The 15,734-nt window shown below is 37.2% G+C and overlaps 1 protein-coding gene across 3 annotated transcripts in view; it reads right to left on the bottom strand.

Moving 5' to 3' along the window:
• The window catches only part of Musk (muscle associated receptor tyrosine kinase), a 96,252-nt gene that overhangs the window by 36,727 nt on the left and 43,791 nt on the right, over positions 1–15,734 (bottom strand). For 2 of the 3 annotated variants that reach the window (XM_046452035.2, XM_046452036.2), the window contains exon 6: positions 6,877–7,001. In XM_046452035.2, the coding sequence (XP_046307991.1) occupies positions 6,877–7,001 (125 nt within the window). Of the gene's footprint in view, positions 1–6,876; positions 7,002–13,884; positions 13,915–15,734 lie in introns of all 3 variants that reach the window. The other variant, XM_046452033.2, reaches the window with a different exon arrangement.

The following is a 15,734-nucleotide window of genomic DNA, read 5'->3' as shown; positions in this document are numbered from 1 at the left end:
AACCATCTTCCAGCTGTATATCTGTCTTCATTCAATACCCTAAAACAATATCAGAGCTGTGGGCTCCTTCATATTCTCTTGGATGCACTTTCTGAGTTGCTACTTTCACAATGTTCAATGCCTGAAATTGCCTCCATTTCCTGTGGTTTGCGTCAGTAAGGGCAAGGGCATGTGGATTTCGGTTTGGGCTTGGGTAGTGTTACCAAGAACTTGGCAGTAAGAACAACACATGCTCTCTGACCATAAGAACTGTGGATATACTTTTGCTTTCTTCCTGAATCAAAGTCACCGTTAGTGTATTTTATTCCTGTTTTAGCCTCAGAGGGGATAGATCTGTTTTGCCTTCAACTTTTGATGAGTCATATCTTGAATGATTAATTTGGGGCTCTTTTATTATTCCTGAACTCCAACAGAGAACGATCATGTATCCTCCACATATCTACTCTCATGCAAGCCTTTTGAAAATACTGAATTTTAAAAAGCACGTCTAACCATTTCTTTATTACTGTGAGACAAATTAGTAAAGTTACATGTCAGCCTCCCAATTTCCTTAGCATATCTTTATGCCACCTTCAGAGGCTTATGTCAACTACAACAGCTTCACGGAAGAGTCACAAAACACACTGCCAAGTAGGATTGGATTTCAACTGACACTTGAAATTTAATTAGAGCGGTAAAGCAGAGCAGGGACTATGTGCTACTTTATTATAACCTAACAGAATTAGAGCACCTTAGTCTGATGTTATACTAGAGGTCATCTTTGACAGCCATCCGACATCTGTGTCATTATCCACATGAGGGATCCATGTCTGAGTGGCAAATGGAACTCCCTTCAAATCACGTTAGCTGAAGAGGGACATTCTTAAGTCAGCTAACTGTGTCTAATTCTCATTCTGTCATGGCTTGAGTTACAGGTGACAAAGTGGTAATTTGTTTGCTTACTGTCTTCTGAAGGGATCTAGGATAGACAGATAAGATGAACCAATTTTAATAACAAATTATGAGAAAGTGGTTTTGCTTAGGTATCAGAAAAAGATAAAAGGAATTTTCCATCAAAACAACAGAAGTAAAAACAAGAAGGAATAATTGAAAGCCTTGGAGGTTTGCAAAAATATATAAGATGTCTTTTGTTATTGGTAGCCGTAAAATTTGGCATCCTGTTTTACATCTTACCAAAATTTCACACACGGACACAATTTGTTTTCCACAGCCTTCCCTCCCCTCTCCTTCCTCTTCCTGTGCCCCGTGTCCTAGTTCTCATTTTTCAGGGCTCCAGCCAACCAGTCTTCTTAGGACACATTGCACACAGGGAGCGGGCCCCAGGAGGGGTGGGAGTATAGAGCAGAACATTACTTTCTGAGATTCCTTTTTTAATTTAATTTTTTTTAAATTTTACCTTTTTAGCTGAATACAGCATAACCAACAAATAGAAATTGTATATATTTCAGGTTATAAATTGATGTTTTGATATAGGTATACATTGTGAAAAGATCACCACAAACAGGCTAGTTGACCGATCATCTCACATACGCTTCTTTTATGCTGCAGAATTCTAAGTTTATAGGTCACCCATTAATGGGTTTCTTCTTAAAGTTTTTGTTTTTAACATTCTGTTATGCTTTTCCAGAGTATTTGCCTTATTTTGTTTGCTATTTAATTCAGATGAGGAAACTCTGTAACAGTCTAAAAAAGAAAGGAAACAAAGCCATTTAGGAGTAAGAACTATGTTATGAAAAAACACTATGGGATTTAGGATCTTCTCCTTGTAGACACCAGGACACCAGCAATACATGCACATGGAGACATGGCCACATGAGAACACTGCAAGATGGCCAGGGGAAACTATCTACAAATCAGAAAGTGAGATCTCACTAGAAACCAGCCCAGCTGGCACCTTGATCTTGAACTTTCAGTCTTCAGAGCCATGAGAAAATTAATTTCAGTTGTTTAAGTCACCCCATCCATTCTATTCTGATATTGTTAGCTCTAGCAAATTAATGCAATCCTGGAGAAGAGAAAGTTGAGAGGATATGCAATAACTCAAGTCCATGAAGGAAAGTGCCTTAGGTTGGGTGGAAATAGAATTTAATATGATGTGAATTATACCAAAAGACTTTGCCTACCTATAAGAAAAAAAAAAGAAGTCTCCCATTTTCTTGTTGAAATACTTGTTTTAAAAATAATTGGAGGGGGCTGGGATTGTGGCTCAGAGGTAGAGAGCTTGCCTAGCATGCGTGAGGCCCTAGGTTCAATTCTCAGCACCACATTAAAAAAATGGTATTGTGTCAACCTACAACTAAAAAACAAATGTTAAAAAACAAACAAAGCATAATTTGAGACATCCTTTGTCTCTAGTATGCTACTGTTAATATAGTGCAATATGATAACCTATGTTCACTACAACCAAGATACCAAAAAAAAAAAAAAAAAAAAAGACTATCCTACAGGAGATGGAAGATGAAAATAACCAAGCACCAGTTGGATGACTTATCAAGGTTTGTGTTGGTAAGTTATTCTGAGAGTCATTCTTTCCTCACCCAAAGGTCTGGTTTGGACATGTACCATATCTCTTTAATGAATGACAGGGTGTCCTAGCTAGGATAAGCTTAAGAGTTGACTTAAGTCTCCTATTGTGTAGTAAAGGATTAAAAGGTTAGTTTGATGGGCTTAAGGTGCTCAAACCCTGCACCTTACAAAGAAAGGTCCTCCCTGTGGCTCTTGGGGACATCCTATTACCCCTTGGAATATTCTGTCTGATACTCGTATCTTTGCATCCTGAGAATTTGGGCCATACCAGATAGTTTACATTAACCATGTGAGTTATAATGAATACTTCTTTCTGTTCACCTGTAACCCTAGAACATACTGCATCCATTTTATTTCTGGAGGTCTAAGATCAGTCCTGTCAGTACTCTTTGTCTGATAATCGACTCCAGTAAAAACTCTGGATACCTATGCTAGGTTGAGCATCCCTGGATGGCAGTACTTAAACATGTTGTCACATATGATTGTTGGGAATTAAGTATTGTTGTTGCAGCTTTATTGGGAGAGGAAAACTGATTCCCTGTTACTGATTTTAATCATTTTTCTTTTCCTGCCCTAAACTTTAGCCATAATAGCTTTTCTGAGTTCTGTGAGTGTTTCTAAAGAATCATCAAACAAGAGTGTGCATGAATGTGTGTTTGGAGTCTTGTGGATGCTAACACACCTGAAATGTGTAGACAAAATGGACAAATGTCTAAAGGGCAGGGTTGAGCTTCCTGGCAACTCCAATGGAAGAAGCAAAGAGAAGGAAGCTCTCTTCATGATTTAGGCTCCTAGAGTTCTTAGATACAAAGGTTTTTATAGAAGATCTGAATTGTAGTCCCTTTCCATCTTCCCAAGAGGACCTTTTGGGGGAATAAATGACTCCAATAAAGAGACCTCCTATCAACTAACAAATTGGGGGCTAAACAGAAGAGGGCTGCTAAGGAAAACGCATTCCTTGTATTGTCTTAAATGTTCCCTAGTCTCTGAAGAATTATGAACATGTCCATGAGGGAAAAATACAATTTAAAATACTTGGCAGGTGCAGAAGGTATAAGGTGAAATTGCAAGGGCATCAATTAAATGATAACTCTCCTGCTCCAATTACTTCTCCTCTCTTCCTCCTACCCAACCCTGACATAGTGACACAGAGCAGCTAAGAAGTGAGAGGATCACAGGTGAGCAGGAGCTAAGAAACCAACCACAATTCCTCTGTGGAAGGCTGGTAGCATGACTACAATAGTCCTGAGAAGGGAGGAAGGAATATGTCTTCCTGCTTATGAATGCATTTGGATGTCTCACTTATTACTTAGGACAAGACACCTCACATTACTAAATTAGGATGATGTTAATGATTTAAAATTATATACTAGTGTCCAGAAAAATCACAGAGCCTGCTTGAGGTAGGCTTCTCTGGTAGCAAAAGAACCCACTTTACTGAATAAAGGACAGAGAAAATAATGAAGATTGTATTACATGAAAATCATGCTTATTCAATGCCTAAGTTACAATAATAATCATTTTAGCTCATATCTTTATTCTTTTTCTACCTGAAATCTTATCAGATAAATAAACTCTAAAATCAAGAAAAATAAGTTCAGAGAAAGATGGAAGGTATCGTAATCAAAGGATCAGACATTTTTAGTAATTTTTGGAAGATTAAGAGAGATGATGTGATTGGATTGATAGATTAATATCAAGTAACTAAAATCTAACACAAAAGAAGAGGTTTCCTGGGAGGGAAGGGACACATTTTGGAGGCTGAGGTTATGGCTCAGTAGTAGAGCACTTGCCTATCTTGTGTTAAGCACTGGGTTCAATGCTCAGCACTACACATAAATAAATGAATAAAATCAAGGCCGATCGACAACTAAAAATAAAAAAAGACACACACACACACACACACACACACACACTTTTCCAAGAGTCCTGGAAAATTTCAAAGGTGAGATAGGTAAGCTGTAAGCAGAAGTAGACTTAGAGAAAGTCAGCAAGGTACCTGAAGAACTTTGGGGGCTATACATGGAGCACCAGGCATCAGCTCATGAGCCAGAGCTTGTGGATGAGATTTCCTTGTTGGGAGTTTCTATGGTGGACAACTGTCATGGGTAACAGAGCCTGAGGAAAAGCATACAGACTATGTAGGGCTACCCTATCTCTCCACAAAAATAGGCAAAACCAAAAGAACTAAAAGATTGATGTTTTGAACCAAATCCATTTAATAGCAGTCTAACTAGAGAGAACGTGGAGAGGAGAAAAGCATTAGTCAGAGATACAGTAGAGGTAACATCTGAGTTTGAGAGAAATTTGCATCTCATCTTCCTCACCTCCAGCTCTGTACCAAAGGAAAATACATAAATGTGCCAATCAATTCTATAAGCCTGGCATAATATTATTAGCAGCATAATCATAATAGCGCACTAAAAGAATAGACCATTCCCATTTTTTAAAATGGAGGCAGTAATCTAGAATAAAATTTGGAGCAATTTGAAATAACACCATGAAACAAACAAACAAAACAATATTTCAAGGAATAAAAGTGATTCAAATAAAGGAAATTCTTCAATTCAAATTGAAAATTACATGTTCATCAAAAAGCCATATAATTGGTGGCAAGGAATTTTATTGTTTATAAAATATCTTTCAATTAAAAGCAATTATTAAATTAAGAATTAACATATTTTCACTTTACCTAATGCATTAAGCATATCAGGAACTAGAAATTGCATGAAAATCAAATGTAAATAGACAAATGATAGAACTTATAAAATATAATGACAATAATAACTCATGACAGGTTCCTTTTTCAGATATTGGATAAACTAGGTTATTCAGACAAATCCTCACACAAAAAAAATAAAATTCTGAAAAAAATTTTTAACACATATAACAAAACTTAGATATTCTCCACTGGTTAAGATACTTTTCCAAAGCCAGAAAAATTGAACTTATTTTTGGATAGCCAAATCAAAACTCAGAGCCCATAAAAGCATTAGAGCATTAAAGATACAATAAATTGAGAACTCAAAGAACTAGATATCAGGGACATTTCAGTGTGAACTACAAGTGAAGTGGCCCACATAAAGAATGACATTATAATTATAAAGCATTCATTATAATTATCTAGGATGTCCAAGGAGCTTCAAACCTTGAGATTGTTTTGAGGTAGTCCAAGATTAGAAGCAGCTCTTGTTCCCTAGCAGAAACAAGAAAAAATTCTCTCCAAGGGAAATTACCTTCATCTAGACCTCAAATTAGTTTCTGACATTTTTTCAATACAATGAACTACAGATAACCAAAGATAACAAGGCACACAAGAAAACAGAACACAATGAGCAAGAATCAGAAAGAAAACAGACAACAGAAAAAGACCTACAATGATATTCCATCCCATGCAAATAAAAGCCAAAGTTATTTCCATGACCTACCCAAATCTGTAGGATCCACAAGGCCTGCACATACCCCTTCCTGCTTTGCTCTTTGCTCATCCACCTCTAGCCATGCTGGCTTCCTTGCTGTTTCTCTGATAGAACATGCATATCCTTATCTCAGAGCCTTTGTCAGGTTATCTTGTCAAGCTATGTACATAATCTCCTTCATCTCAGAGATTTACTCAAATGTCTTTGTTTTAATGAAGCTTGACCCTGTTGAAAACAGACTCTCTCTCCCTAAGGTCAATCTTTCTGTCTTCTTTTCTACCTTTATTATTTTTTTCATAGCATTTGATAGAATCTACATAAAATATATAGTCTCTTCTTTGTCTTATTGTTTGTCTGTCTTTATTCATCAGGTGCCAGCTCTCTTTAAGGGCAGAGAACTTTGCCTGTTTCATTTGCTCCTGTTTCCACAGGACCTAGAGTAATGCTCAATGCTCCCATGCTCAACATATATTTATAGAATGAAAAAATAAAGTGTTAAAAGCAGGGCCTGGATCAAAACATTACCTCATATGTGTTAGCTCTTATTACCAGTATTAAAAATGAAGAAAAGTATGTTGAACTGACAGATGTGGATTCTAATTCCAGATTGCTTTTCCCTAAAGTAGCTTCCAGCAGGGAACTAATCTTTCACTGATGGATTTTATGAAAATGCATGGAAAGAACTTGTTACCTCTTCTTTTTTTTACACAAAGGCATAAAGAAAGCATTTGATTTCTGACTATTCCCAGTGATACAAGAAAAGAAGCAAACTCCTGGCATCCAAATTCTAAGACAGTGATTTCCAGGACAAAAATAGATGCAGGTGGGACCAATGACAGAAATAAAAATAACTCCCCAAATCTATGGTCTGTCTTGAACTTCACCACCAATGGGTCTTCCCCAAACAAGTCCCCATACATATGACACTCACAGCATTTCCATTTTCAATCCAGCTGATAGTGGGGACAGGGATGCCTGTTGCTGTACAGCGCAGGGTCACAAAGGAGCCAAAGGAGACATTGTGGGATTCAGGAGCCCGCAGGATTCTGGCAAAAACTGTTAGGAAGACAGAAGTGGTGAGTGACTTTCCAATAGAGAATGACCAAGCTAGAGTGGCCTTTTAAAAATCAAATCTGACCATTTTTCCCTCTGTCTTAAGGTCAATACCAAATTCCTGGCCTCCAAGGCCTTCACACCACGGACCTTGCATTTCTCACCAGCCACGTTCCCAGTGTAAGAGCTTGCCCCCATTATTCCTCCGTCTGGTACACTCACCCTGGGTCTACATATGGCAGGTTCTTTGTATGGCTTAAGTCTCTGTTTAAGTGGCATTTCCTTAGAAAGGATCTTTACCCACCCAACACACAGTGTAGCCTTCGCCCATTCATTCTCTCATCATCCAATCTTATCATTTCTGCAGACCTTACCATTATCTGATTGTGTGAAACCAAAAACTTTTCCAGTTTCATTCACTGCTATGTGCAGTACCCAGAAGAGTCCCTGATCAGAGGGAGCACAGGATATACTTTATGGAATTGAAGAAATAACTGATTAATGTTCTGTACCCTCACAGTATCTAAGGGGGAGGTCAGACAAAAATCCATCACATTTTTCAGAGATTGAATTGACATATTGGCAAAAAAGAATATTTTAGATAAAATGTGGGTAGGAGAATGAGTAATTTATGTTCCTTTCTGAGGCTGGATTCCCTCATTAAATAAAATGAAGTTCTTTTGATGTGAGAAGTTCTACCTTTAACTAAAGAATAGGGTTGAGGCCCAGAATGTATCATAAATTGGAAGGTAATTAGAATCTCAGAATTATTAAACTTGGAAGAGGCTTCAGAGATAGACCAGATTTCTGTTATTACTTTATAGATGTGGAAATAAAATCCCACTCAATTTACTTTTCTCAAAGTAAAAAATGTAATGGGCGAGAAACCTGATTTCATGTCTTCTGACCTCAAATCAATTTCCTTTTAAAATGTTGTTAAATCTTTTTGATTGCCTGTTATACTGTAAGTATAATCGTTTCTTCTCCTGTCCATTGTTTTCTAGGACTTAAGCACAGAACATACCCTCAGAGTATGAAGTCCTAGTTAACACTATGATTTAAAGCTTAGCTCTTCTAGTTAGTTGACATTTGTGGAGCTTGGGTTTTTGAAAGTATGGAGAGAGGGTGTATACTAGACAGGAGACGTGCAAGACAATGACAGATCAAGTCCAGAGTTGTGTTAGAATACCAATTAAAAAGGATTATATAATTCAAGAAGATAAAGGAAGATATGATTTACTTGACAACTGGATCTTTTTAGAAAATTTGAATTTGATTTCCAGTCTCTTGATATTGAGGATTCTAAGAGATGAAATATAGAATTTATACACATAAATATTGGATTCCAAAGCCAGGAGAACAGAAAAGCAAGAAAGGTGCTTTCTTCAAAGGAAACAAGTGGTTTAAAAATAAAAGGCAAAAAAAAAAAAAAGACATCAAATGTTTAAAATATAACTGTATATGTGCCCCCCAAAACAAAAAATTGAACCCGATTTTAAGGTTCCCGGGGTCTAACTGCCAACCTACAAATACAGAGGGTTCAGGGAACATGCTAAACATCACCATAGAGAAGCATTTCAGTAAAAGTCAGAATACAGAAAATTTTAAGAGGGCAAATTATTTAGTTTCTTTAATAAAAAAATAACAATGAAGGGAGAAGTGATCTCTTATAGATTAAAACAATTATAAAGGACATACCACCCAGATGCAATGTGTGGTTGTCTTTGAATTCTCATTCTACCAACTTAGTCTAGGTTCACAGGCTGTGGACTTTTTTGACAAGGAACCCTGACTGATTGGCATCCTAGAAGAGTGCACTCAGGGATCTTCCTTTTAATGTTTCTGGTAACAACATAGAGACCTAGACTGTACAAAATATTTGAGTCCTTGCGCATCATTTGGCTGAAATAACTCTTGTGTATTTGGTATTATGGTTTCTGAGTGTGAGAATACTGCAATGAATATCTTATGGGTCTCTTTGCCTCTGAGAATTGGAAACAAGTAAGATCCTGGAGATATTTGGACTTGGGTCATTTTAATTTTATAGGTGCTGGAAAAGTGATCTAATAACATTGTCAATACCCTTGAACTTGAATGAGAACCTTCTGGCTGAAGATGGGTAGGATAAGAAAATGTCTTAATTTATAAAGGCAAGAATTTTAATTTGGGGGCTTCAATTCTTCTTGGAAATGTAGAAATCAGGGACAGTTTATATTGCTGTAATTAACAGCTTTTTTTCCCCTCCCTTTGGCTGGTATTACTTGGAATATCATCTGGAATCATTGCAAAACCTCTAATGATCCATATTGCGCAACCTAGTTAAGCATAATGTGTAAATAAATCAGAGTAAAGTTCTACAGTTCAAAGTAATGTTGAGGTTGATTTAATCAGTACATTTCTCACCCCATATCAGAACCTCTAGGGGCTCTAGCGAGATACATAAAAGAGACTGACTCACAATAGCTAAACTGTGGAAACAACCTAGATGCCCTTCAATAAATGAACAGATTTTTTAAAATGTGGCATATATACAATGGAATATTACTCAGCAATAAAAGAGAATAAAATCATGGCATTTGCAGGTAAATGGATGGAGTTAGAGAAGATAATGCTAAGTGAAGTTAGCCAATCCCCCCGCCCCGCCCAAAAAAAAATGCCTAATGTTTTCTTTGATATAAGGAGGCTGATTCATAGTGGGATAGGGAGAGGGAGCATGGGAGGAATAGACAAACTCTAGATAGGGCAGAGGGGTTGGAGGGAAGGGAGGGGGCATCTAGTTATTAATGATGATGGAATGTGATGATCATTATCATCCAAAGTACATTCATGAAGACATGAATTGGTGTGAATATACTTTGTATACAAACAGAGATATGAAAAATTGTGCTCCATATGTGTAATAAGAACTGTAATGCATTCCTCTGTCATATATAAATAAAAAAATAAATAAATGAAAGAGAGACTGACATTGCTAGTAGCATTTCGAGCTCAAGACTGTGCTGATAAACTGCTGTTCTCCCTGAAGGGAGCATGTTTGCCCTTTAGGCTGATAATGGGTCGCCTTGTTAAGTGTGAAGTGTTAATAGAAGAAGGAAACCAGGGATTAAAGGGAATCTGGTCCCTCCCGCACTCTAACATTCTCTCCAAAAGATCAAATAGAAACTCAGCCCTTTTCCCCTAGTATTGAAAGTTATCTTCAACCCTTCCTTTCAGTTTTCCTCTGTTCTCAAAGCAGGGTCTAAATGTCTTCAGGGTTTCAAATGTCTCTTTATCTACTGCCTCCTTTCTTCATCCCCTGACCCTGGTCCATCTTTCCTCTTAGTCCTTAGCACTACTTCATCACTGCTAATCCATTCCTCTGTTGGTTGGCAGTCTCTTTCCCTGGAATGTAAGCATCACAAGGACAAGGTTTGCCCTTTAACAGGCTGACTCATGTACCTAGATACTTGCCTCCTGCATGGTTCATGGTAAGTTCCCAGTAAGTGTTTGCCAAATGAATGGATGAATGAGTGAATGACTTCTCTGGTGAGATTGCAAGAAGGGACATATACATGTGTGAGCATTTCAGCCCTTCTTTGGACGGACATTCTCCCAGCAAGTCTGCATATAGGAAGGGTAGAGGTTGACGTGTGATAGATAGATAGCAATTTCATCAGGTCAGGGTTCTCCATCCAACAACTAGGAATGAAATGGAGAAGATTGGGGAGAGGTTGAGAAGGATGGGGAAACAAGTTATGGTTATGTTAGACTAGTTTTTAAGTGGAGTAGAATATTCTCTCTGATAAGTGGATGCTGACCCATAATGGGGAGGGGGGCAAAGGCAGGGGAGGAGAGAGGGGATGGGGGCATGAAAGATGATGGAATGAGAAGGACACCATTACCCTAGGTACATGTATGACAGCATATGTGTTGTGACACTACATCATGTACAACCAGAGAAATGAAAATTGTGCTACATTTGTGTGCAATGAATCAAAATGCATTCTGCTGTCATATATACCTAATTAGAATAAATGAATGAATTAATTTTAAAAAGGAATGTTTGATTTTTTAAAATATATTTTTTAGTTGTCAACTGACCTTTATTTTATTTATTTATATGTGGTGCTGAGGATGGAATCCGGTACCTTACACATGCCAGGCAAGTGCTCTATCACTGAGCCACAACCCCAGCTCCAAAAGCTTGATTTTCAATCCAGCTTTATCAGCAAAAAAAACTGACAGCCTTTTATACATCGATATTTGTTTTCAATTCTAAATATGAAAGGTGAAGGGATAGTGAAAGAAATTCCGTCACATTTGAGATCACTGAGAACAATAAAGTCAGTTGCAATTAAAAACAAAAACCAGACTAATGCCCATCAATAATAAAACACTTGCAATAATAAACTTGATTGTAGTTCAGGAGTAAATCCCCAGAATTACAGTGGTAGCCACAAACTAAAAATACATTCTAAGTCATTCATTTAAAATGTAATGTGGTAGGTTTCTTATCCAATAAAATATGCATTAAATATCCTTATTTTGTAATTTATTTGTAGGAAATTAAATATATCAGTGTTTTGTTACATAAACAAGTCAACTGCTTACTAGAAGGGGCATAAAATCACTTAGTAACTTAGAAAATATTTATAATGGTTTGATATGGATTTTTAAGAAAAAATGATCAAGTTCCTCTTCCTGTATTTAGCCTTATCTATCATTCTCCAATTCACTGTGGGTTTTTTTTCCCATTCATTTTCCTGTGGGTATGCAAGTTGTTATTCTTCTGCAAAATGGAAGATACACACAGGCAATATATTTATCCCTGGGTTTTCTCTCAGGGAATCTGTTCGTGAGTTTTGAGCTTTACTTTTCTTGGGCAGATTTGCAGAGGTGACTGCAGATTAAGAATCTTATATTCAAAACTGTGCTTATGCAGCCAGGAATTCTAAAATTCTTTGTAACACCACCTATTTTATTCTCTGTGTGTGTCTCCACTCCCCCCTGCATTTTCCAAGCTCTCTTGAAATTAATGAGCAGTATGGCCTGAAATGAACTACCTCTCTTTTCTTGGTGAGGGATCAGTGTCAGAGGAATATTTAAGTCTCTGGTCAATTTCTATTTCTGAGCAATTATTTCAAAGGATAAGATGAATGTACATGAATTTTACTTTTTCTTACTCTTTTCTTTCTTATTTTCTAGCTTCCCTTAAAGAGGTTTCTACATGATTCAAACCAACAATGACTGATCAGAGCAAGTTGAAAAAAATTAAAAAAAAAAAACTAAAACAACCTTAACTCTCACTCTCTTCCCCAAATCTCACAGAACCAGGTAAATTTAGTTGTAAGATACCTGGTATTTAGAAAGAGGAAAATATTTCAAATACATATTTAGCCTGCCTATACTGAAAATCTAAAATCTGAAATTCTCTGAAATCTAAAGTGCTGATATATTTTTATATATCTATGTTTGTTTTCAGTTCTAACTAGGAAAGATAACATCATTCTCAAAATTTTTCAAATTTGGAGCATTTTGAATTTTTAGATTTTTGGATTAGGGGTGCTCAATTGATAACATCTATGCAAATATTCCAAAATTTGAAAAACTGAAATCTGCAACACTTTCAATCCCCATCATTTTACATAAGGGAGACTCAACCTGTATCTTATTGGAGACTCTAAGATAAAGAGGAACTAAGTCAAATTGTACCACAGGAAAATTCATGAAGTTCATCCCCAAAGCATCAAAGTTTAGGTCAGAAGAGCAGAAAGCATGGGGCTTATTCAGGATGCAAGGTACTTAGTGATGGAAAACTCGTGTTCTACAAATTTGATTTTTAGTCACTTTCTTCTAACCACATTCCACAAAAATGTATATGTCTGCATGCAATTAGAATGAAATATTTTTGTCAACTTGGAGCAATTGCATAATATTTCTCATCGTGTTGAGAGTGGAGAATAAAGCCTAATCTGGCTCCATGACATTTCAACATTCTCCAAAATTTTAGTCCCACCCATCGACTCAGAAAAGAGGTCTTTTAGTGGAAGGGTAACTTTCTGTTCCAACCTGTGGAGATTTATATTTTTGTTCTGATTGATTTCATTTCATTTTGTTTCCAGAGTTTGGACCACCTGATTTAAATATTCCTGTTGACTCGAGTTTTAGAAATGTAAATGGCCAATAAGCTGATCATATAACAAAGCAGCCCAACGACTGACGCTGTTACATGCTGTGACCTCATATCCCCCATGGTTTGTTTGTTGTTTCTTTTTTTTTTATTTTTTTATTTTTTTTTATTGGTTGTTCAAAACATTACAAAGCTCATGACATATCATCATCCATACATTTGATTCAAGTGGGTTATGAACTCCCATTTTTTACCCCAAATACAAGTTGCAGAATCACATCGGTTACTCATCCACATTTTTACATAATACCATATTAATGACTGTTGTATTCTGCTACCTTTCCTATCCCCTACTATCCCCCCTCCCCTTCCCTCTCATCTTCCCTCTCTACCCCATCTGCTGTTGTTTAATTCTCTCCCAATCCTTAAAAGACAAATGCCAAATGTCTTCTTTGATATAAAGAGAGCAACTAAGATCAGAACAGGGAAGAAGAGCATGAGGAAAAGATTAACATTAAACAGAGATGAGTGGGGGGAGAGAAAGGGAGAGAGAAGGGAAACTATGGAAATGGAAGGAGACCCTCATTGTTACACAAAATTGCATATAAGAGTTTGTGAGGGGAAAGGGGAAAAAAAAAACAAGGGAGAGAATGTTTGTTGTTTCTTGACAGAATAAGGGCACTTAGAGGAGTTTGTAAGGTCAGGCATAGCAACTGACTGCAAAAGAGCCTTACATTTAAAAAGCAGCAGCACAGAAATTTAAAAAAAAAAAAATACCTTTAGTATCCTGGTCAGGTTCGCTTTCTTCTATTAATAGAAACAAGACACAACAAACAAACACAATAAACACACAAACAAAACAATACATCATGAAAAGGGAACTCTTTGACCCCAGAACATCAATTCATGCAGCATGATTCATTAGAAACTGCTTGCTTCTTATTTCAATAAGAACTGACTCTGATGGAGGGAACTGCTGGCCCTTCTGAAAGCAAACTGTTCCATAAGATCCCCAATTACTACTTTTCGTCAGGCAGTATTGTACAGAGAGTAAACTATAGCGTACCCCACAGCACAGCTCATTCATGCATTTCTATCTTAATGCAGACAATGGCCCTTTCTTTCAAAGCAACAGAGTACCACTATTCTCAGAAATCGTGCTCCCCCTCGTAGCTTGGCTTCTCCTCTCACGAGGCCCTGCTATGAAGTCAGTGATGTTGAATCTGGGATCTCAGCTATCATTTCTATGGCAATAGACTCATGTTGTGGTAAACAGCGGATTAGGGGGTTTCTGCACAACCAGGGCCTACCACCACCGGAGATCTGCCACTCTGATCTAACTCCCAGAGGCTGCTCAGAGAGCAGAGGGGGGCCAATCAAGACCTCTGGGGACCTGCCAGTGAAGCGCTGGTCAGAGAAAAATCTAAAAGCTTCTAAGTTAGATATAAAGCGTCGAGAATTCGTAAACTTTACAGGACCCTAGATGAGAGAAATCAAAAACCAAATTAATTATTCCCAAATGTTTATTATAACTATATCAGATGAAGACCCCCCCCCATCTTCCAACTTCCAAGGAGCTCTTTTTTTTTTTTTCCTTTCCGGAGGATTTATTTGTTTGTGTCAATTTAGATCTTTTTTAATGATCAGCTGACTATAATATTTGTTTATAAGTAAAAAATAGTGATGCTGATCTAATGGCTTTAAATGACAAGAATACTCTCTTCAGAGATTGTGGAGAACTCATATCCTCCATCATCTCTGAACTCTCTCCATATCTCTGTCATGGAGCTTAATTAACATTACCCAGACCAGTTTTGAGACCAAGAATCTGAGGTTGCTGCAGGTGTGGAGTCAAGAACTCACCCCTCTTTTCAGACATGGAGTCTTCTGCTTTTACCCCAATGGAGGTCATTTTTACCCTTAACACCTCACCTCCTTAAATTTAAATGAATTTATGATTTCTCAATTCAATTTTACTCTGAACTTTCCCTACTACATCTACCAACCAAGTCAGTGGCACACTCTAGTTTCATTTTTTCAAGTAGTCAAGTCAAAGATCACTTAAAACTTCTGAATTATGAACATACGGCTAGAAGGAGGTTTAGAGGCTGTCTGTTAAACAAACCTCTAAATGAAGAAACTGGATTTTTGCAACGTAACCAGGAGTGCCTGGTGACTTTAGTATTGAATCTTAGGTTTCCACTGGAAACTAGCAGAGTACCCATTTGTATCATAGACCTTAATCAAAAAAAGCAAATGGAGGTCCAACAGTTGGGCCAGATAAAGCCTCAAAAATTGTATGTGAATGGTTTGGGGCTAGGCAGGCTTTCTAGTTCCTTGGAACAATGTACTTGTTTCCAAGATTGGAAGAAAAATCTTTCTTTTTGTCTTTTTTTTTTCTTTCCTCCACCTGTCAAATATTTCTGAGTGGTTGGCTGGCCATGGCACTCCTGTGGATATTAAGTGTTTTTATTCCACAGCTATTATGGCTTCAAAATTTTATTCTAGTCAAGCTGAAGAGCAACAGTAAATGTTGAAAATCATATTCACTTGCCATTTTCTTCTCTTACCCTCCTTTTTTCGGGTTTCTAGAGCAAGTGCAGATCAATTCTGAGTCTCCTTTCAAT

This window comes from Marmota monax, unplaced genomic scaffold (assembly GCF_021218885.2).
Source record: "Marmota monax isolate L192 unplaced genomic scaffold, Marmota_monax_Labrador192_F-V1.1 WCK01_AAM20220418_F8-fsc00020, whole genome shotgun sequence".
NCBI classification, from domain to species: domain Eukaryota; kingdom Metazoa; phylum Chordata; class Mammalia; order Rodentia; family Sciuridae; genus Marmota; species Marmota monax.
Note: the sequence above shows the minus strand (reverse complement) of the source record. Positions and strands in the feature narration are given on the sequence as shown.